The sequence below is a fragment of the Ambystoma mexicanum genome, chromosome 3q, assembly GCF_040938575.1.
Source record: "Ambystoma mexicanum isolate Mex_15411 chromosome 3q, UKY_AmexF1_1, whole genome shotgun sequence".
Lineage (NCBI taxonomy): Eukaryota > Metazoa > Chordata > Amphibia > Caudata > Ambystomatidae > Ambystoma > Ambystoma mexicanum.
In genome coordinates this window covers 62,810,927-62,838,179 of record NC_090926.1, presented here as the reverse complement: position 1 = coordinate 62,838,179, position 27,253 = coordinate 62,810,927, and the positions used below count along the sequence as shown (strand labels likewise).

The 27,253-nt window shown below is 42.5% G+C and overlaps 1 protein-coding gene across 2 annotated transcripts in view; it reads left to right on the top strand.

Annotated features, from left to right (window-relative positions):
• The first annotated feature begins 8,448 nt into the window (after positions 1-8,448).
• Positions 8,449-27,253, top strand: part of LOC138582115 (trichohyalin-like) — a 137,288-nt gene continuing 118,483 nt past the window's right edge. Inside the window, exons 1-2 of one of the 2 annotated variants that reach the window (XM_069653097.1) lie at positions 8,449-8,601; positions 10,753-10,872. In XM_069653097.1, the coding sequence (XP_069509198.1) occupies positions 8,589-8,601; positions 10,753-10,872 (133 nt within the window). In that variant the 5' untranslated portion in view covers positions 8,449-8,588. The remainder of the gene's footprint in view (positions 8,602-10,752; positions 10,873-27,253) is intronic. The other variant, XM_069653098.1, reaches the window with a different exon arrangement.

Here is a 27,253-nt window from a genome sequence, read left to right as displayed (position 1 = left end):
TTTTAAGAACATTAAATAAGCGTTTGTAAGATTTGTTGGTAATCTCTGCTTTAGAGTAATGGTACTATCATTACATTGAAACCATCCACATTTCTTTTTTATATATGCAGTGTAGTGCCCTGAATTGGTTGTGGCTCCTGCGTGGTAGATTATACCTATTGTTGTGAAGGTTTTCTTACCAAGTGATATTTGACCATGTGTGAATCCAGTCAGCTTGCAGTTTTTTTTGGTACCATCTGCATTGTAACGTAGAAGCATTAGTATTACGTATTTACTATGTATTTGTATTAGTAACGTGGAGCGATTATCCGAATTGCAGGTAGAACATAATCTACCATGGTTTGCATTTTGTACAAGTTGCTGAAAAGGAATGGATTCACAATTAGGTATTGATATATATACAAAGCGTTCATTGGGGATTTGTTCTTGAGTCACATTGTTGCAGAGAGTGCATGTATGTTTCCACATGTATGAAATCTGGAAGATTTCATTTATAGGTATGTTTTTGTTTTCCAGTACTTGTAGTAAGTACATTAGAAATTCTTGTGGATCTTCCTGTGAGTTTATAATAAATTTCACCATTCCAGCACAGTAGTCCAATTGTTGTCTTATTCCGTAAACACTATATGTGTTATCAGGATTATTTGCTGCATTTCTGTGAAGTGCTAACATTTGCAAACACAATGGGTCTGTACTGTGTAAGTAAATGTTGTCAACAATTGGTGGTAATTGAAATAAAATATTAATTGCTACATTTGCATAGCAACTTACACCAACTATATTTGAGAGTTTAAATGGACCAGGTAGTTCTGTATCTGACTGCTTTTTTTGGAGTTTGTCTTCCTTCTTTGAAGAAGTACCTGGTTTACTTTCCCTAATTGATTCTTTTTTGCTTGTGGTACTTGATGAAGTATTAGTTTCTTTTACTCTCTTTGGAGGATTTGCAGTGACATCCTGTTGCATTTCCGTTTGATTTATTTTTCTTTTATAACGTTTTACTTTTTGTGGAACAGAATATGTGTTTAGATGGGGGGGTGTATAGTGAGTGAAGTCTATTGTATTGTAAAATGCAAGGAATATCAGCGTTTACTTGCATCAAAGTTGATTAGAAATAGACCGTCAAGTGTACGTAAGCGTGATAGTGCTACGTAGCTCATGCCTTCTTTAAAGATTGTGTTACCAATATCTATCATTGCTTTGTCTAGGGTAAGATCTTGTGATTTATGAATTGTGACTGGGTATGCAAGAGTTAGAGAAAATTGTTCTCTGCGTACATACATGTCTTTGAAGAGAAGGAATCGAGCTGTTGAGTCCTATCCTTTTTACTTCTGAAAGTTTGTCAAAAGAGAATAGTGACAAACTGAATTTTGTTGTCACCTGGGTATGTTTGAAAGCCAACAACTGTACCCAGTGCTCCATTCACTAGTCCTTGGTCCACGTCAAGGTTACGTTTAAGCATTACTCTGCAATTTAAGGATAATTTTAATATCTTTTCTAAGCCTGCTGTGTTTGAGATTGATTTTTCTAAACTATTTAGTCTTGTTGTGGCTTAATTGAGATCTGCAGATTGCTTCATGTTTTCTGTTAATTCTCTGTATTGGAAATGTTGCCAAAGGTTGAAATTTCCAATGCTGCCAACAGTTTTACGGCAGAGTTTGTGTCCTAATGTTTTAAAAATAGGCTCACCTTTTACTGGTGTCAATTGAAGAAGATCTCCGAAAACAATAATGTATTTTCCTGCAAAGAGCTCTTCATAGTTTGTTTTGAGTACTTCTTGTAATCTGAGGTGAATCAAAGCCAACATTAGGTTGGAGACCATGCTCACTTCATCTATTAGTAGCATTTTTATTTGTTTCAATACTCTGTAGTTCCATTGCAGCTTCTGCAGAAAGTTTGTAATAGTCTAATTTGTTCTAGTGTTCTACTGGCAATAGTAGTAATCAGTGTAATGTGACACCACCTATGTTGTAGGCAGCTAAACCTGTGGGGGCAGTGACAACAGCTGACAGTTTGTTGTTTGTCAATTGTTGAAGGAACTTACTGATGATTTTGATTAGGAATGTTTTGCCAGAACCAGCTTCACCACTGACGTACAGTAGTATAGGTTTATAATTATGGCAGGAACATTCTTTATTTTCATGTTGTACACCATGTGCAATTTGTTTTGTTACTTCTTGAAAAATGCTACGTAGCTCATTGTTTAGTTTTGATTGTAGTATAGTTAAGTCTTCTTTATCTTCATACTGACACATGGTGTTTTCTACTTCTGTCATGGCTAATTCTGCCTCATTTATTATTAGTGGTTCTTGGCTTCCTGTTACAGAAGGTTGACTACTGTCAGGAGTTTCTTTATCTAGTTGGGCCTGGAGTAGTTCTTCGTGTTGCTGTTCATTGTGCAACATTGTTTTGTACTGTGTAAAGTTTACATCAGTTGTAGTGCTTTCATTTGCTTTGAAAGCATCTTCATATGAGTCATAGTTATCTAGTATTTCTTCTTCTTTTCTCCATGGTTCAAAGAGTTGTAGCAGGGACATGTAATATACTTCATGTTGAGGAGTCTTTAATGACAATTTGATATGATTAATTAAATGTGGATTAGTGAGTTTAACTAAGCTGCCTTCACAGTTTGTCACTCTGTATTTACCATTTTTTTCATCAGGTTTTATATTATTTTTGTATGTGTAGTTTTGGGCTATGTGGTATAGACACATGGTTTCCAAAGTATTACTTCTGTTTGGGTAGTATGTGTCCAATAAATTGTTTTTTATAATGTCTTGGCTGTTGGGATCATGTTTGGCTATTGTTTCTATATCTTCGTAGGATTTTAGAACTCTTTTTCTAGATTTAGCTGGACCAAGACTTAGCCATACTATATTTTCAGATTTACCATACAATGCAGTACCAGTTAAACGATCAGCTGCTTCATATGATCCACATTCTCTATGGGAGAGCATGTTTATGCCCAAGCTGTATAATTTCTGAGACACTTATCTGATGACAGGTCATTCCAGAGGTCTTGGAGCTCTGTCTTTTCTGCTTTGGTTAAGTATGCTGTGACATATCGTGCAACTGCAGTAGAATTGTCTGCAATGTACTGCACATCTATGTTTGCATTCCATAAGTGGGCAATGATTGCATTATAATCATTGATATATTTTTCTTCTTTTCTTTTTATGTAATATGTATTTTTAGGTGACTTACCTTGAACACTATGTGTAACTGAAGACATGAGGTTGTTCACTTGACCTGTATTTGTAACTGGTCTAGGAAAACCAAATCGGCATTTGGTGTAGTATTTCCCTTTGTTTTTGTATTTGCGACGACAATTTTTTCCACATTTGTGTCTTTGAAATTGTAAAATTTGTGCATGAAGATCACTATTTGTTGCTTCTAATGGAATTTCACAAGTGACATTTTTCAATAAACTGTAAAACAGTGGCATCACTGTCTTGACCAAATTTAGGAGCCTCTTTAATCCATAAAAGCATGTGGATATGTGGTGCTCCTCTGGCTTGGTATTCTTTTCTCCAAAAGAAGTGTTGCACTTCTCCAAGGGGAGGAACAGTTTTATTACAAATAAAATGTAGCATAGCAATGAAGCGATGGTGAAAATATCTTGAAACATTAACAGGATCCAAAGAACAAAGTTCTCCAGGTGTTAGTATATCTATGTTTGTTTTGTTTTTGTTTGATATGCGTAGGAAATCATGTAGATCTTCCCATGCATATTCTGCACAACTTAATGTAACAAACCAAGTGGGTGGGCCAAGGTTTCTGATCATACAACGTACATCTCCATGATGTCGAAACCAGTACTCTTTAGTACCACTCATATTTGCTAATAGATTTGTAATATTTGATTGTAAAACCTCATCCTTTTGTTGCACTTTTTGTAATAATTGTGTAGCTTTCATATTTTCAAAGTGTGATCCTGATTTTAATATGTGCAGGAAAAATAGCTGTGCTCTGAAGAATAGCCAGAAACACAATGAGAATAAGCTCTAGAGCGTGGTCTTTTATAGGGGTGCTTGTACGCGGTTCGCGGACATGCGCGCTGTCCGCGGACAGATCGAACACAAAAAAAGGTTCAAAAAGTATGTAGAAACTCATGATTAGTATGTGGGGCTTGTGCTATGGTGAGTTTTTATTGAAAAATATTGTGGATTACTTGAAAATGTACTTTTAAATTGTTCGGGGACACGAACAGTGTCCGCATTCAGAACACACGATTAGTGTGGGCGCGGTCACATGATCCCTTCGCGAACATGTCCGTGAAGGAAGCGCCTGTCCGCAGGACACCAAATGCACAGATATTGGTTTGCGCATGCGTGTTGATGTTCTACGGACACTGTTCGGGTCCTGAAGTAATTAAAAGTGCGTCACACGTCAAAAGAACATTTGTGGACACCGCGTGTGTTCTAGAACAGTTTCAACTTGCTAGCGAACACTACGGACAGGTATAGTGTTCTTCAGGACACCTCCATTTTCGTTTTTTTACGAACATTTCAGAACACCCGCACTGTCCGCGGACACCTACATTGTTTTTGGTTTTTTTTTAAACGGAAACTAATTACAACACAATATAAAAATGTAACTTTATTTAACATATATTAATAATTTATGAACGAGAAGGTGAGGCAGAAATGGAAACAAAAACAGGAGAATTAGGGGTTTCAACATGATTGATATCAGGTGAAGAAGGGATGGAAGTCTCATCAAAACGTTTTGGGTTATGGAGAGGGTTTGGGGATAATTGACTGGGATATGGTGAGGGGGGACAAGTACATGTGGAGAAATGGTATGAGGTTTTTGTTTTAAAATGATCTTCAACAAAAGTTTTCAAATTATTAAAAGTGGTCAACAATAAATCCATTTTTTCTTTTATGCTGTCAAACGTGTTATCCATAACAATTTCTTTAGAGGTATTTTCTATTTTGGTATGCTCTGTACAAAAATAATATGTATATATTAAATGTATATAAAATAATAATAATTAAATGGTTTATATTGTAAAGTGTTTACCATTAGTTTCACTATCTTGTGACATTTCCTCATGTGGGAAATGCTCCTCTAGCCATTCCAGAGTACTGCACATTTCTGTGAGAAAAAAAAAGATAATACATTTTTTTTAATCTAATACAGAAAGTTTATAAATATATGAGTAAAATGAAGTACACTTACTATTTCAGGTAAGTTATGTTCAAAGTACTCTGTAGGTCTTGACTTGTTCTTAGTTGTGGAGTGTCTGTGAGGTAATTATGTTGGAAGCCAATTTATCTTCTTCTGGTATATTCCATTTTAGAACATATATTTAAATGAATGGTTAGTGTGTTACATATATGGCTTACATTTCTTATGTATTACTACATATAATGTGTATGTGTCCTGCTTTTTGAATTTGTTAAATGTTCCTATGTTATGATATAACAATCAAACATAACCTCCCAGAGTTTTTAGGTAGTGGTACTGTTCTCCGAACATGTCCGCGGACATTAAAAGAGTTTGCGGACATCATGTTCAGTAGAAGAGGTTCAGTATGTTCCATATTACATGTACATAAAGTCAAAGTTATTATTGTTAAGTTGCGCTACTAAAAACCTATGAAATTCAGTGAAAAAACGTTGTTAAAGGGACTTTATGGTTCAAAGTAAAACCGAAAAACCCTTGAAATTCGCCAGTTATGGTAAGCTAAGCAACCATAACTCGCGCCACCACCGTGCACTGCTAAGACTAACACCCAGGACATCAAAGATGACATCACAATTGTCATTGATGATATCACTGATATCACATGTCTGGCTCCCCCTTTTTTCCTTTACTGACATATCTAGGCCACATGGTTTTCTTTAGTAACAGTCAGGAATTAAAAGTGGAAAAGGTAGTATATTTATAGACTTATCCTTCAAGTATGTTCTTACAATAATTCCCTTAGGGTCCAGTCATATCATATGAAACATATACATGGTAGAAGACAAGCTTGAAAGACAGCAATCCTTTCTGTGCATTAAAATAATCAGTAGAGTTGTCAGCACTTTCTGATAGTTCTGTTTTTTATTACTGTACTTTCCCTGTACATGCTCCTATTTTTATATCTTGTATTCACACTACTTTCCTTAGAGTCCAGGCACATCATGTGATATATATATACATAGGGTAAGTAGCAGCTTTGAAACAGAGCAATCATTTCTCTGCATTAAGGTAATCAGTAAGGTTATGAACACTTTTTGCTACTACTGCTGTTTTTTTTCTTACTTCAATTTCCTTGTATATACTCATTTGTATGTGGTGTTCTCTCTTTGTGTTTTGTCTATAATAATGCAATTATGTAGTAAGTGGGATTTATTATCTACTTATGTTTCACAGTATGCAAAAGTCTAATAAGAAAACAGTTATCATTTCACTACTCAACATGGCAAACTTACGAATATTGCACCTACATCATGTATGCTGCACACAATGCCTATGTTTCTACATGAGCACCTTAGTATACTGGATGGACTAATTAGCACTTGATATTTATTACAATGATCCTTGACACTTTTTTTAATTAACATTACAATAAGAAACCCTTGTACAGACTTTTCATGAAAGGTAAATGCACATGTGATGTCATCAGTGATGTCATCAATGACATTTGTGATGTCATCTTTGATGTCCTGGGTGTTAGTCTTAGCAGTGCACGGTGGTGGCGCGAGTTATGGTTGCTTAGCTCACCATAACTTGCGAATTTCAAGGGTTTTTCGGTTTTACTTGGAACCATAACGTCCCTTTAACAAAGTTTTTTTCACTGAATTTCATAGGTTTTTAGTAGCGCAACTTAACCATAACGTCCCTTTAACAAAGTGTTTTCACTGAATATTATATATATATATATATATATATATATATACACACACACACACACACATACACCAAGAAAATAATGGTGGGTTTCAAAAGGTTTGGAAAAAACCTTTCACCTGAAATGGGAAAGTAGGAAAGTCCATTTGAGCGAAGTCACACATTCCACAACGCCACCTCGTAGACATCGCTGGAAGTTCACTGCCAGTTCTGAGTCACAACAGCAAGGCATTGTGGGTATGCAAATTAGCCAAAATGCAAAACCTTTTCTCGAAATTGGGCCTCATTCTAAGTTGCCCAGGGCGGTAAAAAAGTGCCAGTATTCATCGATACTGGCACTATTACACCGACCAACTATAGGGTTGCCAGTGGGGCATCTGGGTTGCCTCCAGCTGGAGGTAAGCCAGGTTCCCTACCGGCAATAAAAGCCCTCATTACCGGCACCAGCAATAATGATGGCAAAACCCTATCCTAAGGGACTCCATGAATGGGGATTTACACCCTCACTCTGGCACCCGTAATCCGTTGGTAATGCCGCCAGACCGGGTGCAGTAAACGGTAACTACATTTAATGGTAGAATACTGGCAAAGGTAGAATGAGGCCCATAGTCTTTGTCTAAGAGGGCAGTGCTACTTTATACATAGCTTAATCAACCCAAGACAGACATTTTGCAAGACTGTCAGGACAACTACATACCTGGTTTTGCCCTATTGGGGATCATTAGTGCTGACAGCTTAATCAACCCAAGACAGACATTTTGCAAGGCTGTCAGGACAACTACATACCTGGTTTTGCCCTATTGGGGATCATTAGTGCTGACAGCCTTGCAAAATGTCTGTCTTGGGTTGATTAAGCTATTTCTAAAGTAGCACTGCCCTCTTAGACAAAGAATTTCCTGGCGAAAAGGTTTGCATTTGGGCTAATTTGCATACCCACAATGTCTTGCTGTTGTGGCTCAGAACCGGAGGTGAACTTCCAATGTGCGACTTAGGTCAAATGGACTTTCCTGCATATATATGCAGACCCCACTTCATAACAGGGCCAGCGTCCATGATTCAAACCCAGGTCGTGGGACTGTGAAACAAAAAACGTACACCGGAAACCACACACATCTCATAGTAGTGAAAGGTCTCGTATTGACTCTTTGCTGTTGTATAGGACATGTCTTCTTACACTTTCTAAGGCATAAAAAGTGCACACCCTTTCTACTTTGCAAGCAATGTTTTAAGAAAAAAGAAAAGTGACATGCTTAGTTGTCCTGTGCACTTCCTGGAATTGAGAATGACGTCCTACAGTGAAAAATGCACATTTCTTTCAATGTACGTTCACTGCCTGTGCCGTCGCTGACTGTCCACTGCATACGTCAGAGTCCCCATAACGTTCACCTTTTCGTTCTTAAAAACCTGCCCTACCCTCTCTGTCGGCCACTGCCTTCACGCATTACTCTTCTGCTTTCACCCGCCTTACTGCATCTGGCCCCATCCCTCTCACCCATCCATGCTCTGTCTCCACGCCCTGCCTTTGATGACGCACTTTCCCAGCACTCTCAGTTCTGAGTTTCGTTTCTTGATTTGTTCGTTTATACAGGCATTGACCTCAAATTCGGGGCGGACAGCAGAGAAGACCAATCAGTGTTAAGTTCGTGTGGGGCGTAGCAGCTGGAGGCAGGGCGTTTGCCGGCTACTTTAAGGTCTGCTGCCATAACACCGAGGGGACGCACGAGGACACACACCCAATAGGAGCCGCTATGGAAGGTGGAGGTGAGTGCACGGGGTCAGAGCATCGAGGGAGAACACGCAAAGAAGGAAGGGCTCTCAGGGAGACAATGGTGGGAAAAGGGAAAGAAATGCTGGGCAAAGAACCAAGCGGGCTGAAACAGGGAGCACGTTAAGGTTTACATTTAAAAGTTAAAACGCACAAGGGGCGGGTCCCCAAATTTACCGAACCATCTGGATTACTGGAAGAATTAACTGAGGGACCTCAGAGGCTTCGCTTCACGCCACTTGCCAAGGACGTTAGCAACGTGGCTGCGGTGACCACCCACACCCCAAAATTTCTCATTGTGCAAATCAACACAGTATGCCAACCTAGTTCATTCTTTCACACCTTCCCGGGTGGGAATGGCGCCTTTAGAGAACATTTTTGCAGAAGGAATTCAAAAAACCCCAAAGAATGTATAGGTAGAAACACAGCATAATATACCTCTCAACAGCAGCCACCCAGCGTGCTGCGCTATCTTGCAGCTTTCTGCTTTGGGGACTGCCCCCCAACTTTAAGGAATTAAGCATTGCAGGTGGATCCCTGATGCTGCTCAGTGACTGGGTTTAATAGTGCAGTTCACTATCATATGTATGTCTTAAAAGCCAATGGTGCTTTAATTGGTAAAGTACAGTCGGCAGCTTGCTACAGAAGTAAGGGTGCGCTTGCCCCCTTGTACTTGGCACCTTTGTCATCAGCCACGCAGAGGCACATTTCAAATTCACTCTAATGACACCTAGATCCCTGGAAGTTTGTAGAAACTAGGGTACTCAGCAATGTTTCGAAGTAATTTTCTTTTTGTCCTGATAGACCCCTACACCAGGAAACCCAGCATGTCGATCGATGTCAGGATTTCCGTCTGCTTGCACACCTCTCCTCAGCAGGGGTACTGTGGTGTATGCCCCTTTAAGGGCACACACATGGAGGAGTGACCCCACTCTGCCGCATGTGCACGTAATAAATGGGGCGTGCCCAGTGGCGGCCGCTATCATAGGGCGGCAAGGCGCCGCCCCCCCCAACCTGGGCCCCCACCAGGTGTGACAATGTTCCCCAGTAGTTAACAGATTCAGAAGACGTTCTTCTGAATCTGTTAGCATTTGCCAGCAGCGCGGGGGCGCTGTGGCAGCCGGCCCATGATAGGAGTTTCTATCATGGGCCGGCTGCTACAGCAGTGCGCGTCCCATTTTACACTGCTTTTCCCATAGTAAAGTGCGTTGAGCCTTTAGCTCCACGCACACTACGTAAAGTTTCTAATCCCTTTAAACTAGGAGGCTTGCAGGGCGCTTGAGGGGTGGCCCCGCCAGTATCAAAATGTGCGCAAACAGTGCAACAAAGAACTGATACCCTGGCCTGCACAGATAAAGTAATGTCATTGGCTGTTTGCCAGCCAGTGACATTTAAGTGTGGGGGTGGGGTGATGGCAGAGGGTGCATGTGCGCCATTTGTTCGTGTAGAAGACGACGAGCTGAGCGGCCCAGAAACAGCAGGCCCACTTCACTTGCGGTGCACTGCGGCCTAGTTAACCCTCGCCAAGCACCCAACTCCAGTAAGTTAAATATTCGCTGTTAGCATATTTAAATAAATGCCTCTCGGCAGTCGGCCTACGTGGGAGATAATTATGTTTTGATTGGTTTTCCAATATCGGGACTCTGGAGGGTGGAAGGCTGACTGGATAAGTCTGGCCTGGCTGCAGGGGTTGGCACCCGTGTCTTGCGACTCCTGCTCTATCAGTTCGATCAGCCGATACGGTTATGTTCCAAAGAGTTAGTTATTATTTACGTTGTTTGCAGGGAGGCATTGTTGATGCCAACCTTCAAAGAACGTAAATAATATACCTGCAGAGAACACCGGATTGATGCAAAAGCACCCTGGGGCCTGGCTATGGCATGGGCCAACTAGAATAAGCTTTGAGAAATAATTCGCGGTGTTCCCAATTAATAAATCAGAATTCCTGCTGGCTTTATAATTGTAGATGATCGTCTAACAATCACGTGTGAGCAGTAAGCCTCTGGTCCGATTTCCTAGTAGAGTTGCATGTATTGTGAAATGGCTATCGGGTGCCACTGCCAACAGATTACAGTGTGCTCCCTGTTTAAGAGTTTTAACACAGTTAACACCTTAGAATACTAATTTGTCACCCATCCCTCTGACAGGCCTTCCCAACACCGACCTGATAGCCCAGGGTATCCCACTATACCCCCCAATGGGGGAGCCGCCTCAACCAAGGAGGGAGAGTGGAGCAAGCAGTGGAGAGGCAAGAGACCTGACGCCAGGTAAGAGGCTGGGAACAACTAGGTGGGGCATCAAGTTGCGTTCAAAGACCAGTGTAAGTTAACATCTGCCTTCAGAACACGTTGGTAATGGAGGGTGCCTAAAGTGCTAGCAGCTAAGCCAGGTGGGGGAGGAAGGGTACTAATTCTAGGCAAGGGTTCTGCAGTAGTTGGTAAAATGGAATGCCCCTTATTTTCACTGAATGTTGTTTCTGGAGGAACTGGGACACGAAGCAGCGTTAACACCCTTGCACCTCGAAATGGTGACTCGTGCATCAGCCGTACCGGTCAACTACAGTGAATGACTACATTTCCTATAATGAACCGTGTCTGTGTAGATTTTGTAGCGCTTACAGCAGCTCCTGTGAATGTTCAATCCACTGAGATAGCATCCAATATATGTAGTGCCTGTCCAACAGTGCTCGGAGAGCTACTGCCCTGCCAAAGCATTAATACATTTGGCAATGCCTGATATGGATCAACTTAGCACGCCACCTTGTGAATCAGTCGCCTAACAACGTCTGCTGTTGATGAATGGCCTTTGTAATGCACACATATCTGTGCACTTATCAATCTCCCTTATATGAAAAACTGTAAAATGATAACATCTATCTGCTGGGCATTTCCCTCTACCAGTACCCCTCCTGCTTCCTGCCTTCCTATCCCGCTCCCAGGACCCCTCCTCTTGCACGCCTTCCCAAATCAGAACTAGCCCTGCAGAATGTTTTCTGTTTATTTGATCAGGAAGCTCTCAGGGTTGTCTCTTTTTGCTTAGCACATTGTTCACTTCTGTTTTTGATTTAGGACTGCATGTTGCTTTGCCCTTATTGAAATAAAACTAAGGAAAGAATACGGACATGTTTGAATATTTTTGGACAGTTTTACAGAAAGTCACACAAACCCCAGTGGGGTGTCTACTGCCTAGAGTGCTACTCCACCACAAGCTTTGCCCTCCTTGAACTCTAGGCATCAGATGCAGCTTTATTTGGAATTGTATGCCTTCCATTCTCAGGCTGGCCTGCACAAACCAATCAGTTGTCCGGTTTCTCTGGTGAATGTGGGTATGTTGGGCTTGTGAAGCAGCTCCTTGAAAGAAAAGACGTAGCTTGGACAGGACAGCGCTTGGCATCAAAAGTTCAAATGATGGCTTTTCAGATTCTGCTTGCATAAACAGTGCTGGACTTCACAGCCACGACCTTCGTTAGAGTAGTTTGTTAGCGAAGATTGCGTCAAGTGTATGCCCTGCCGAGTGGGTTGCTCATTGATTAGTTGTTGTAGGTTCATTGCTGCTAGTTGGCTGGTTAGCAATTTTGTATGGCTGTGCTTTCTCCTTCAAACCAGATGTTGAAGTCTCCTAGGACTAACAGGTGATTGTGTTTGAGGGCTAGGACGGTGACTGCTTCTGTGAAGGACTCTACAAAGGTTGCATCGTAGGTTGGTGGTCTAGATCTAAGTACGAATTTCCAGTTTGTTTGGATGTTGCTGCTAGACGTATGATCAGGCCCGGCTCCAGGAATTTTCATCTGGGAGGGCTAGGGTTGTAATCAGGGGGGCCCACATTCCATTGGGTGTGGGTCTAGGAGTACCATAAACAAAGTGCTGGCGTTGATCAAGATTTCCCAGATCCGTGACCGGCAGAAAATGTCTTCTCAGGTCTGCAAAAATACATTTGCACCCCTCTATAAAAAACAGTACATGGCAAAAGAGAAGCAAGGAAAATGGTGTTGCAACATCAACCTACCCATCTTCCCTTCCCATCTGCTCTCCCCTTTCTGTTATATCTGACCCTCCTTCACTTTTCACCGTCTGTCACCTTCCTTCAGCTGCCCCTGCCCACCATTCCCATTTATCTCCACCCCCACCAGCACCCAGCATGCCTTTCCTGGCCTGGCTTGGGAGAATGGAGGGCGATGCCTCCTATTGCTCCTCAGAGGGCTGAGCAGTGAGCCCCCCAGTCTTTGAACCATCTCAGATGGTATCCGCCTAACAATACCTTGCTGAGCACTGTGGCTACTCCCAAGAGGCCCCGAAGGAGATGCTGGTGCTCCCTCCATCTTGTTGGGAAAGACATATCCCCTGCACCTAGAATACCGAAGCAAGGAATATGAGATTTTGTTTTCTATAAAATTACATTTTTTTTTCCAAACTTCTTTTCATTTCAAGGACAGAACATAACATGTCCAATCAATACAGGTAGCCTTGTTGATCTTAATAATATTTCGAGCACAACAACATATCCTCCAATAATAAACACATGTATATACAATTCTCCCTTCACCCACCCATTCCACAACCTCCTCCCCCTCCTTTCCAACTGAACCCCTACAGTAGTCTCATTCTAAATGTCTCCCATCAATGGTTCATGTCCAAAATTACATTTTAACCACAAAATGTTATTTTGTGTTGCATTTTTGCAGCACATTTTAATTGAGTTGAGAGTGCAAGGGCTGCAAGGGCTGCATCAAGAGGCAGACAGTGCTGTTTGAGAGGTTTGCAGCCTCCTGGTATCACTCCTGGTGGGGAGTGCCCCTATACATCATTTTCTGGTACATACTGTTAACATACTGGTCATAATATGCAATTGTCCATGATGACTCTTTGATGTGTTTAATTTGATTTGCTGTTGAATGACAATTCTGTTCAATACATGTGGCCCAGATATTTTCAAAGTTAGATGTGTGTGCATCCTAATGCCTGTGCTGCCCATCTATTAAACCATGAGTGAGGCTTTTTGGAATAGCTTATAATGCAAAGTGAATCTCTTCTAGGGGCACCTAATTTTAACAGGTAAGGCATAGTGAAATTAAAAAATATGCCAAAGATCACACACTTTTGTCAAGTCATAAAGCCATCATTTGAGCCTAGCCTGAAATTTAGATACTTGTCCACACATCTTCTGAGCTCAAGTTGGTACAAATATGTGTTGAAGTTTGGCTTTGAATACCTAAAATAATACTAAATGTTATGCAGATTACTTTAAAAATGCACAAGTCACATGATAAACCAACCTGACAATGTATTTATCATTGTAGAAACATATTGATGAAAAGATTAAGTGGAGGGCGGGGCATTTTGTTTTGAATCCTAAATTGCACTGAGCGGAATTCTCCTGTTTGCACCTTTTTTGCAAAAGGGGCCATTCATTAATGTTAATTGTTTTCATCAAGTAGTGGAAAAGTAAAGAGGAAAAAACAGGCGAAAATTGCATTTGCTCCTTTCTTTACCACTATGTGTCTGAAAAAGTGTAAATTACTTCCACAATTAACAATTGTGGGAGCTATCCACAATGTATTCCTTTGGACTCTGCCTGCTTTTCCCAGATGTAAAAGTCAGGAAGATCCCATAGGAATCCATAGGTTTTCTGCCAATGTAAAAATGCATGCTGGTGGAACACCAATCGGATTTAGCAGGGGGACCTTGTTAAGTCCGATTTGCTCTCCAACTTCGCCCGTCAAATCATACAAAAACCTGCAGCTCATAAAAAGTGGAACTAAATGCATTTAGCGCCACTTCTTCCACTACGCTTGACCTGGAATATTATCCCCTAGGACTGTAGCTTTATTTTCCCCATCCTGAATAGAAGCCTACAAGCTCCAGCATAGCAATTAATGAGAACTTACAAAAAATGTCATACAGACTTTACTTTACATTATTTGTTAGGCACAGCCAAAGTGTCCCGGAGGCACACTGCGCCGAATACAGTAGTTAGCAAGCAGTCAGATTGTAAGAGTCTGAAGACCCCTTTATTTAAACAAGAGTGTTTTAAGTTTGTTCTTGAATAGCTAGAGTGTTGGGCAGTTTCTAAGGCTTGAAGGTAGAGCGTTCCATCTCGCCGGGGCAGCTGCCCAGAAGGCGCCCCTTTTAACGAGTTCCAATGAGGTTTTTGGAATTTGCTCATTTTTGCCATCATTAGAGCGCAGAGTGTGCGCCACCTGTTTGTACTTCAGTCTGTTTGATATATAGGCAGGAAAGGATCCATTGAGGGACTTGTACGTGTGATGGTAAGCAACCTAAATTCAATCCTTTCTGCAATAGGTAGCCAGTGGAGCTTTCTTCTTATCTCTGATACATGTGCAAACTTACATAACCCCATGATGGCTCTGATCATGCTGTTCTGCACCACTTGAAGTTTTCAGAGTTCTGTTTTACCCACTCCTATGAGAAGGGAGCCACAGTAATCAATTTAATCGCTTGGGCGATCGTTTCGCAACCCCATTGGGATAAAAATGGACAAATATGCGCAAGGAGCCTGATATAATAGGCCGAGGTTGACACTAGGCTATTAACATGATCGGACATATTCAAGGCCTGATCAAATGTCACCCCTAGGATTTTTATGTTGTCCCTTGTCGGGGTGTCGTGATTCGCAATGCAGAAAGATTTGTACTGTGGTGCAAGTTTTCCAATTCTAGGCCTGGATCCGATGAACATAAGCTCGGTCTTGCTATGATTCAATGCCATCCCACTCATTTCCATCCACAAATTCAAATGAAATGCATGACAAGGTTGTTTCACACAGCTTGCTCTGTATCCCCTTAATTACTAATTACCCAACAATCACACTTAAATAGCTTCTTAAAACCCTATATATTTTTTTTTAAAGTGCCACAGCAATGGTCACTGCCTTTTTCCTTTTCTCATCTCTAATAACTTCCTGTTGTAAATAATCTGCCTCTGAGACACGTTAAAAAGAAAAGATCCAACTGGTATGGCCTGTTCAGCACTGCTGTTTGCATTTGATGGGAGGGGAAATCCACCTCTGATTGCACTCTTTAGAATATATTTAAATACTGCTTTTTATGTACACCTTTTATTCTTTGTCCGTAACATTTTAGAAAATTCTGTCATTTTACAGGTGTTCATGATTCATTTCCGGAACTCCTAAACACCCAGCACCCAGGATTTACATCATACTTTCCAAACAAATCCCACAACACACATGACATATTCTGTTTGCATGCAAACTCTGTAAAGTTAAACAGAATGGGGTTATCAAGGCAGTACTTATCGGTTTGAATCATTAAACGTTCTGGAAGAGTAGACTATGCTTCCAAACAAACATACATTCTATTTAGGTCAGAGCCCCACTGGTAAGTATGCATTAGAAGATCTGAAACTAGTCAATACTTGCCAACCTAGTCTTATCATTTTCAGGTAGGGCCTTGTTGGACCAGCTCAGGGAGGTGCAGCTTGATTCCATATGCATAGCAAGCAAGACACCAACATCTGGGCATATGCACATTCACTTAGGGAGACAAAGAGACAAACTCAAGGCAACATGCATTGGCCTAGCCAACAGCTTGGGCTTTTGATTAGGCATGGATTGGCATTTGCCAGGCACTGCCATAAGGTTACCAGCTGGCCATAAAATGGGAAAAGCTGGAAAATGGTGTCAGTAATTGGGCATATGATGGCATGGAAAATGTCTGCTACTATCTATACGCATGCCAAAACTGCTGGCTTTGTGATTGCTTGTTTAAGACAGGACTTCAGTGCAAGTCAGAAGCATTGACAAATATATTGCTTATAAAATCAAATTGCTGAAGAGACACATTAAGAGAATTTTACTACAGCAGGAGCTCATTTACAGAGGCAATTAAGTAATTAAACACTCAAAAGAATGCCTAGATATAACACTGGCAGGCCCTATACAGCAACACATTTGTTGTTACTTTGTGATAGAGCTTGCTCAAAGGGTTCTGGAAAGGTTAGATTTTGGTGGTGAGGCATTAACATAGCCGTGGCTAGTAATTAGGTGGGTAAATGACCAGACACACCCATAAGATGTGTGTATCTCCTCGCAGTTTATTGCCATCCTATCTGTGGTCCACTGCATGCGTTCTGGTTGTACCTATTAGGTAAAAAGTCTCTGAATCAATTAGAACCACCATCATTGCTCTGGCTAGCCTTCTATACCATTGTTTGCCTATCAGTCTTGGCCCTGTCACTAATGTCAGAAGCCCTTCCAAAACTGCTAGACCACAGGGACAAAAAATTCATGTGGTTGTTTGTGTTCCAGTGCAAATTTAACACGGCCTAGCAATTGAGATTCAACTGCACCTTTTGGTGGCAGCACCAAAAGTAATTTGCTGATGGCTTTTCCCCTTCTCTAATCGCACAGACATACTACAGAATTAAGGCATGGAATGTTGTGCAAAGCAACGGTAGTGGTAATGTTTAATTCAAAGCATTACATCTATCACTTTTTGATTTTACTACACTCTTCCCTCCAAAATTAAATTTGTGTTACTGCCAACCTTATCTTTTCACTTAAACTCAAGTAGTTAATGCAGCAGAATACATACTATGAATGTAATTTGTAAGTGCCCCCCGTCAGTTGACGCACCTTCTGCAGAAATCTGCGTTAGCAATTTTACCTGTCATTTATTGTTTGATATAGTTAACCATTTTATTACGCATGATGTAAAAAACCACTTTATTCCCACAAAAAACAAACTTTATTTTCTGAAACCTAAAATCACAATTTTGGTTTCCGTAATTTAGTTGTAGGCAGCCTGTTTGAATAAGTGTGCTACCTCACTTAGAGGTGTGAATGTCCCTCCATCTCCCTGGTCATTTGTACTTTTATGGCTTTGGGGCATAAATCATTGTCTAGGGTAAGAAACAAATCCTGGCCTGGCCTCCTGCAATTCAGCCTCTCAGAATGTCTCAGAGGTTGCTGCTGAATGTTTAGAGTGACATCCACCTCCACTCCCTCGTTTACCAGTAGTGTATAACACCACTGACATGGCCTCCTTTCTAGGGGGGGGGGCAGAGGCTGGCTCTGGGGGGGGCCTGGCCCCCCTGCTGGAGCCGGGCCTGCGTATGATTAGGGATTCGCATTTATCGATGATTAGCGTCTTCCAGTTTGATATCCAGGTGTTCCTTGTGAATGATTGCCAGCCCTCCCCTCTTTTGTTTTTTCTGTGTGATTGGACGCATTTGAAGTATTCAGGCAAGCAGTTGTTGAGGGTGATCTTATAGTTGTCATCTAGCCAGGTTTCTGTTACAAATAGGATGTCGATCCCTCTGTCGCAGAGCAGATCGTATATCTCGGTGGCATGTTTGGACATTGATCTTGCATTGGATCGTATTGGTGTAGTTTTGCTTGTTGGTTGTACCTTGCTTTGATTTGTGGTTGTTTGGTTGCGGTGCATCATTGTTGGCGTTGATTGGGGTGGATGTGGATCAGTGAAGGCTGTATCTTCATTGTAGGATGACGTATGAGGATCAGCGGAAGCTGCATCTTCATTGAAGCGGTCTGCTAGATTGAAAGCGTGGCTGTTCAGTGGTGTTGCTTCTCCTTTTGTGCTGGTTAGGTGAAGGTCCGTGAAGGCTTCTTTGTTGAATTGGGCAGTTAAGTTCATGTTTGGGTTGTTGGTTATAAGATTTTTGTTGTCGTTATGTCCGGTATGGCGCAGGTGTTGAGGGTGTCCTTCTGTTCTTGTGATGTATGGGGTGATGGGGCCGGACTCTAGCCACCTTCTTCTTGGGTGTTCCCGTCTTTTTTCTGGTTGTCTCGGGATGTTCTTTGTCTGTCTTGATGTCTCTGTGTCGTCGGGGTATCCTGTTTCTGGGGTTGTTGCGAGGTATGGTGTGAGATATAAGGAATTTTCCCTTTGGAGTTTTGGTCTGGTCGTTTTGGTTTTTGGCTTTGTGTTTCTTCTATTTGAGGTTGTTGCTTCGATGGTAGGTTGGATTTGTGTGCCTGTGTCCAGTGCGGCCTTGTCTTGTGCCCTTTCTCGGCGTCCCTTTCTGGTCCAGGGAATTTTGGTGCGCAGGTGCCGGTTGAGTGGTTGGCTGCTGTGTCTTGTGATGGGAGTGCTGGTATTTCTTCTTGTGTTGGTAGGCTTGGGTGCTTTTGTGCCGTCTGTTCTTCCGGTGGGTCGGTTTGTGTATCCTCCGAGCGCTGTCTGGTGGGGTTTTGGTGCTGGGCGTACTGTTGTCAGGGGTGTAGGTCAAAGTTCAGTGCTGTCTGTGTAGGTGTCTCGGAAAAGATGAGGGCGGTTAGAACTATTCTATCACGGTCTGGCCCTCACTGGGAGCATGTTAAGGTGGTTAAGCTAAGTTTGTGCTTAAGGCTATTTAGGAGTATGTTTTAGAGTCTCGTATGGTAGGAGGGACCCTAAAGAGTATTGTAATACTTATTATTCAAAAAAATTTGGAGTGCAGTCCCTGCTAAATTTGGGAGACCTGTATAATGGGAGAGAGGCCTATCGATGTAATCTGAATGGCACGAGATGCAATTTTGGGGATAGAACCCCTGCTATATTTGAAAGATCTATATAGTGGGAGAGAGGCCTATCAATGTAAATGAATATCATACAATGAGGTTTGGTACCAGAGCCCCTGCTAAAATTGGGAAACCTGCACGGTGGGAGAGAGGCCCCCCAATGCAATCCGAATATCACACAATACAGTCTGGGAACAGAACCCCTGCCTAATTTGGGAGACCTGTATAGTGGGAGAGAGGCCTATCAATGCAATCTGAATATCATGTAATACAACTTGGGGACAGAACCCCTGATGAATTTGGGGGACCTGTATACTGGGAGAGAAGCCCATCAATGCAGTCCGAACATCATACAATGCAATTTTGGGGACAGAACCCCCGCCAAGTTTGGGAGACCTGTATAGTGGGAGAGAGGCCTATCAGTACAATCTGAATATGATGCAATACTATTTGGGAACAGACCTGTATAGTGGGTGAGAGGCCTATCAATGCAATCTGAATATCATACAATACAATTTGGGGTAGAACCTCTGATACATTTTGGAGACTTGTATAGTGGGAGAGAGGCCTATTAATGCAATCAGAATATCATACAATATAACTTAGGGACAGAACCCCTGATAAGTTTGGGAGGCCTGTCTAGTGGGAGAGAGGCCTATCAATGCAAACAGAATATCATACTATGCAGTTTGGGGACAGAACCCCTGAACAATTTGGGGGACTTGTATAGTAGGGGAGAGACCCATCAGTGCAATCTGAATTTCATACCATACAATTTGGGAACAGAGACCCTGCTAAATTTGGGAGACCTGTGTATTGGGATAGAGGCCTATCAATGCAATCTGAATATCACACAATACAGTATGTGAACAGGACCTCTGATAGGTTTCGGAGACCTGTATAGTGGGAGAGAGGCCTATCAATACAATCGGAGTATCATACAATTCAATTTCGGAACGGAAACCCTCCTAAATTTGGGAGACCTGTTTATTGTGGGGAGAGGCCCATCTATGCAATCTGAATATCACACAATATAACTTGGAAACATAATCCCTGATAACTTTTGGAGACCTGTATAGTGGGAGAGAGGCCTATCAATGCAATCTGAATATTTTACAATACAATTTGGGAACGTAAACTCGGATACATTTTGGAACTGTTTAATATCGGTTTGTTAAGTGGCTAGGATTATAGGGTAGAGTGGTTGATCTACTCCTAACCCAGGCCACTCCTACCTTACTGGTCCTTGTAGTTGATGGTTGACGGCTGGCACCTGGCTTCCCCTGTGGACTCCTGCCGACACTTCCTGGAGCCTCCTCTGTTGGGGCCGCCCTTGGCCTTGGGGCTGTCGGGCAGAGGGCTGCACTGGGAAGACCAGTGAAGAAAGAATCCCAGTGAAGGAAACAGGGGGCGGGGTAGAGGGGCAGTGGTCAGCAACGGCGCAGGGGTGCTGGAAGGGGCAGAGAAAGTAAAAGCTATGGGCCCAGGGGCTCTCTGGAAGCTGCCGCAGTTACCAGCCTCTGGGGTGGGGTGAGACGGTTGAGTGAGGGTGCGACTCTCACTGTGCTTCTGGACCAAATCAAGATGTCACACGGAGCTATGCTCCAATCAGGACTCGGGGGCGGGAGGGCTGGGGTCCAGGAAGGGGAGCTGGGAGGATTGTAGCGAGCTGGGGAAGGAAGCAGGCCTGGCCGCAGGTGTTTTTTTTGGAAATGACAGTTTGTGGCTATGTATTATAAGGAATAAAACACCCCCCCCCCCCACTGTATGTAAAAAGAACATTGCAAGTCACCTCAGAGTTCCGTGACCATATAAAGGAAGTCAGCCTTCGGCCTCGTCGTTCTGTTGGGCCACAGAAATCCCTGTTGACTCGAAATATCCCTATAACGTATGGTGAGGGGTACTTAATTCAATACATCTCACTTTTACAATAGTGTATGGTGTACATCCAACTGCTCTCTGAGTTTTGATTTTACACAGTATGCCAACGTAAACAACGCAGCAGAAGAGAAGGAGGAGGAGCAGGATGAATAGATGGCTGTACTCCGATTTCTGGCATGTGTAATAAACATACAGAACTATGTATTACCTGCGTGGTAGACATTGCAGTGTAACTTCCCAGTGCAACATTGAATAGGGGATATTTGCACTTCACGGTCATAGGTCCCATGCCCCTGCAGCCCTCCACAGTCATATGCACCCTGCATTGTACCCTTGGTTTGACAGCTCTATACGTACACATCCGCTACAATAAGCTGATGTTGTACAGAAAAACAATGAGCAACCTGACGCCTCCCCAATTTGAAATATTTTGTAAAAATAATAACTTCGAAGAAAAGGTAGTAGAAGACCGGAAAAGAGAAAATGGACAAACTGAATCTGCCCTCAAAACCCAAACATTAGCAGAAAATCCAATAGCTCTAAAAAGAGTGCTTTGGGCCGAGGACTCCTCGAACACCGAAATTCCTCGAACACCGAAATGAAAAGAGCTCTGTCAAAAACTCATGCACTCTTGAAAACAAATTATGGTGTGATGTCCATCATACCGGACTGAGAAAATTCCCAAATTGCAAACAAAGAGATCTGCTACTTCACTTTAGATTGAATATCCTTCAAAACAAAACAAAGGCAAGATACACCAAAGAAAAGATATGCACAAAGTGCAGACTGTGTAAAAGAAGTTAAGAATCACTAAATCACTTAGTGTTATTCTGCACAAAACTAAGAGATCTTCCAAATTTGTATTTAACCAGCAACATTGCTGACCTATGTGGCCTAGACGCGGAGAAATGGTGGGGTCTAATTTATGCTTGCCAAATTCCAAAAATAAATTTTGTAACGGTCACATTTCTAGAAAAAACCCTTAAAAGGCTAGACCATATCCAAGAAAATGCATTGTAAATAATGAATTGATATGGTTAAAAGGATGCGTTGTTTTAGTGCTTAGTGTTTAGTGTTTATTTTTCACTGTCTAGTTTGGTCTAAACTTATTATTGTTTAAAAACAAACTTGTTTTAAGTATTCCGTTTCTAATTCGAACGATTTTTAAATTAGATTTATCCTATTAAGGATTTTCTGGTTTTTCCCTGCATTTGACCTCTGTTTTTGTACTTGCCTGATGTTGATTTCGTTATGATAGATCTCTTTGTGAAACAAAATTCTTTTCGCTGATTGTGAAAGGTTTGTAATAAACCAAATACACTTAAAAAAAAAAAAAAAATGTTACCTTTGAGATAGAGGAGATTGTACCTTTATATGTAAAATGGGATTGGTAAATGAAATCAGTGCAGCTCCAGAACATGTTAGAGCCGTGTTTCCTTTCCCCTGTCTATGTTCCCGGAGCTAGGTCCCTCAAGAGAAGTGCAACGAGTACCAGAGGAGCACCCTTTGCTACCTCAAAATGACATGCATGGTCCTCAGTGCCCTGAACCGGATTGTGAACTTAAAACCCTGTCGTAATCATTCAAATTAAAGGCCGGTAACGGTGCCTTCTTTTTCTGGTGGCAGAGCGCACCGTCCACCGAGTATGTGACTCAGGCTATGTGACTTCCTGCAAAGGCTCAATGCTCGAAGGCCCACTGTTTTTCCAGTTCAGCAATGCGCTGATCCTGCGTCACAAGAAATGTGTACCTCAGGGCCAGCAGTGTCGGTAGCCTGTAGCTACACTGAACTGGTGTTATCCCCAGCTATAACCGGTGGACCCAGCTGCAGCCAGGTGAAAACCATAACTATATAAATACCCAAATGTTCCCACCTCCCCCCATCCCCCATGTACCACATGAAACAATCAGACATTGGGCGAGTGTTGGCAATAAAAAGGGTGTGGGTTTTTATTGCACATCATTATGTGGTAAATAAATAAAACATTCATAATAACCTTAAACATAATGTGTACTTTTGGTCACGGGGTCCTGGGGATGCACCCTCTGGCCCGTGCCGCCTTCTTTGTCCCACGACAGTGTGGACACCGTACGGTGCCCTGTCTCCCTTCTCCTTCTCTCCCTTTTCTTAGGGTGGGAGGGTTTTGGGAAAAGGAAGAGATACTCTGCGTACGCAAAGGGTGTCCTTGCAGGGTCCCAAACTGTATTCTGCTTTCTTAGCTGCCATGCAGCTCCTTATATTGGGCCTAAGGGCTGGCGCTGGGCTTTGTTCTGCCTTGTGGGGGCTGTGTAGTCCATCCCCCGGCCGGCTGGTGCCAACTGCAATCTACACCAAAGGTGCTTCCGTTGTTATTCCTACCGGTTTCCTGCCTGCCTTGGGTGTTTAGCACCTCTTTAGTGGAGGGGCCCAGGTGTCGTTCCCACCTTGCCCCCGTTTCCTGTTTGGCTCCAGTAGTCAGGACTACTGGCAACAAAACGTGAGAGAAGAGGGGAGAGGAGGGATTGCACTGCGGTGTCCATGCTCCTTCCCCCTGACTTGTCTGCCATGGGGCACAGGTTACCAACCCCTACCTTGGAGCTGCAGGGTTCCCCCTGCGCGGCGCTGGCTATAACCGGTGGGCCCAGATGCAGCCAGGTGTAAACCATACCTAGATAAATACCCGAATACTCTCTCCCCACCTTCCCACCCCCCCATGTACCACATGAAACAATGAGACATTGGTCGAGTGTTGGCAATAAAAATGCTGTGGGTTTTTATTGCACATCATTATTTGGTAAATAAACAAAACAATCATAACCATAAACATAATGTGTACTTTTTGCACGAGGTCCTGGGGTTGCAGCCACACCTGGTCAGGTTGACGGCCGTCCAGGTTGCCCCAAAAGTTGCTAATGACATCCCTGTTAGCCATGCTGTCCACTATTTCTCTGTGAAAATGTTCCATCCTTCCTTAGCTGCAGCTGCGCACTTCCAATCTGCATCTAAGTGCAGGATGAAGAAATGATAGAGGAGCAAATGAGAAGGCACAAGGCTTATTTCCAACATGGCTGAAATCTGGCAGTGATTTTTAAAATGTAAGGTTAATTTCCCCAAATCAGCATTCCAGAGAAAAATGTGTATTATTGGACAGTCCCTAATCATATTTTCTTGGTACGACGTTGCTACATCACCAGGCTTTTTTGGAATGCTGCCTTGGTCTTAGCAGAGAATGTCCCCTGAGTCTCAATTTTCCTCTCTCAATCCATTCTCCCTCTCCTTTCTTTCCCTTAGTCAGGATCCAGCATATGTGGGCCTTCAGGCTTAACTACGAAGGATCTCCGACACTACCACTCCTTTAACCCCCTCCTCCTTCCCTAATGCAGCGTGTTACAAAACGCCAACACAATAAATAAACCACAGAACAAACCAATTTTGGGCTCGATTTACAAACCGTTTTTTCCATGGGATTGCGCCATTGTAAAAAGCTTTTGTAAATCAGGTACTTTGTGTTCAAATATAGCATTAGCACCCCGTTCCAAGGGGGGGTTAACGGCCTGGGAGCCCGAGAACGAGGGCACCAGGATGTTCCAGTCCTTTTAAAATAGTCCAGTCCAGTTAAAATAGAAGTATTTTCATTCAACGAACGGGACGTGTGCGGCATCCCATTCATTGAATGAAAATACTGTGCCAAGATGGCCACCATGGTTGGAGCCCCTCTTCCATTTCCATGGTGTCCGCAAACCGAGAAGGACGACAGTTGCTGCGGCGGCAGCACAATCATGTAAGTGGGAGGGAAGGGGGGCTGGGATACTTTTTTTTTTAAAAAGAAAAAGGGCAGGTGGAAGAAGGCGGCCTGAGGCGGGGGAGGCAGCCTGCGTGTTCTATGGAACGTGGGCTGAGATCAGAGGTTTCAGCCCATGATTGGCTGTATATAATTAGTACTAGAAACTCGGTAGATCTGTATGTTTAACCACTACAAATCCTTTCTGGTAGTTCTGCTTTGCCAACATGTCGGCATTGTAGATTTGTTGCACAAGATAAGGAGCCTGCAGAATAATTTTAGAAGTTTTATGTATTTCTTATGGTAGTTGACTGAAAGAGGCATTTGATACTCTCTGATAGAAGGAGGATTTTTAGAGGTATAGATTACTGCTAGACACCTCAGAATAGAAGACTTTGCTCTCTGTACACCAACTACTCTCTTTCGAGGGAAATGTTTTCTGTGCTCTGGCGTTTCTCGTAGCTCCCATCTGGCTTATAATATCTCGAAACAAAAAATATAATTTTTTAGTTTCCCATCCTAGATTCGACTTCATATTTTAAGAATGATAATTGTAGTAAGTGAACAATGCTATACTATAAGCCGTTTCGACAAAATTAACAATTACAAATATAATTTAGTATTTAGCAATTGACCATTATATTTGTCTTTGGCAAACAAACTCGTAATGTTGACTGAAACAATAGATATGTTTTATTTCAGTGCACACATTTATTTAAACTTTGACCTTCAGATCTCCTCTTCATTGGCCTCCAGCCAGAGCCCTTCTATTGACCTCCACCAGAACCCCCTCTTTATTGCCCGCCTCCCCCCGTAGACTCTTCTTTTCATAATACCCATCCGGACCAGCAAGGATCAAGATTAGCTCTTGTGGGAGTTATATTTTACTCTTCTTTTGGAAGTTGGGAGTTATATGATTTGTCAGTGAGTAAAAAAAAAAAAAAAAAGTAGTTCTAGTTGTCGAATGTGGATTTTAAGGCAAGTAAAATATATATTTACATTTTTGAAACAGCCATTTTTGTTTTAACCATACGTTCTTTATGCCCATTATTTCCCATAAATGAAAAGTTTATTTAAAAAAATCTTTATGGCCCTTTACATATCAGAGGAGAGAACAGTGGAGCTCTTCTGTGTGCATGCACTTCACTCGTGTGACCACATCAACACATCAGTGCGGGAGGGAATAAGGCCGAGACGCATGCATATCTCTTACTCGGTTTAATTAGATGGTAATAGTTTACCATTTTTTCCCAGGGATCAAGGGATGTTCTGCAAAACCAGTCTTTTAACCTCTGTCATTTTGCATTTGTATGAATTGTACATTTCAGGGGCTATGGTCCATTTCACATTCGTATGCTCGTTCATTAACAATGAAAATATACCAATGCATTTCTGTGGCGTTTTATCTCTTTTTATTACTTTAAAACGGAAGAACAAGTTACTTTCTTACCTGGTAACGTTCTTTCGATGGGATGGTCCGACGACGTATTCCATATCTATGACATGTAATCACCACAGCTGTGCTGCTTCGGAAACTTTTTTCGGCGTCTGTGTCCTGCGTCGATGATGTCGACGCGCCGTCGTCGAGGACCTCCTCCAACGTCCGATGTCATCCGATGTGATAAGTAGGACGCCCGACGCCCGTAGCCTCAGTTGTCGTTTTTTCCCCCAGAACGTGTGACATTGGTCAACTGCCAGTCAGAGACAAAGCCTTGCGGAACATAAGCTGCAATCGCAAAAGAAATTCTGCAGCGGGGAAGGCAGGGCGGGAGCGATATGGAATACGTCGTCGGACCATCCCATCGAAAGAACGTTACCAGGTAAGAAAGTAACTTGTTCTTCGAGGGGATTGGGTCCTCCGACGTATTCCATATCTATGACAGACTCCCAAAGCAGTACCAGAGCAAGGAGGAGGGAAAGAATTTAGAATCAAAATTTAGATTAGCCAATCAAATAGCAGAACAAAGGACCGCCTTGCCAAAGGCCAGATCCTGTCCTCGGATGGAATCGAGGGAATAGTGGCGTACAAATGTATGTACTGAAGCCCAGGTGGCTGCATCACAGATGTTGCGAATAGGAACACCCCTCTGCAGGGCAGTAGATGCAGCCATACCCCTGGTAGAATGGGCCCGCAAGCCAGCCGGTGGGTTCTTACCCGCCAAGCGGTAACACTCAGAGATGGCCAAAATAATCCAGCGAGACAAAGTCTGTTTCGTCACAGCTTGCCCCAAACGCTTTCCAGCGTAACCAATAAAGAGTTGATCGTCCACTCTGACCCGGGACATGCGTGAAACATAAAAGCTTAAAGCTCTCCTAGGATCAAGCCTATGGAGCCTCTCCTCTTCCTTGCCAGGATGCGGAGGAGGATAGAATGCCGGAAGAACAACCTTCTGGGCCAAATGAAATTCCGTCACTACCTTCGGAAGAAAAGAAGGTCGAACTCTAAGGACAACCCTGTCCTTGTGAAATACAGTGAAGGGTGGCTTAACTGAAAGTGCCTGTAACTCACT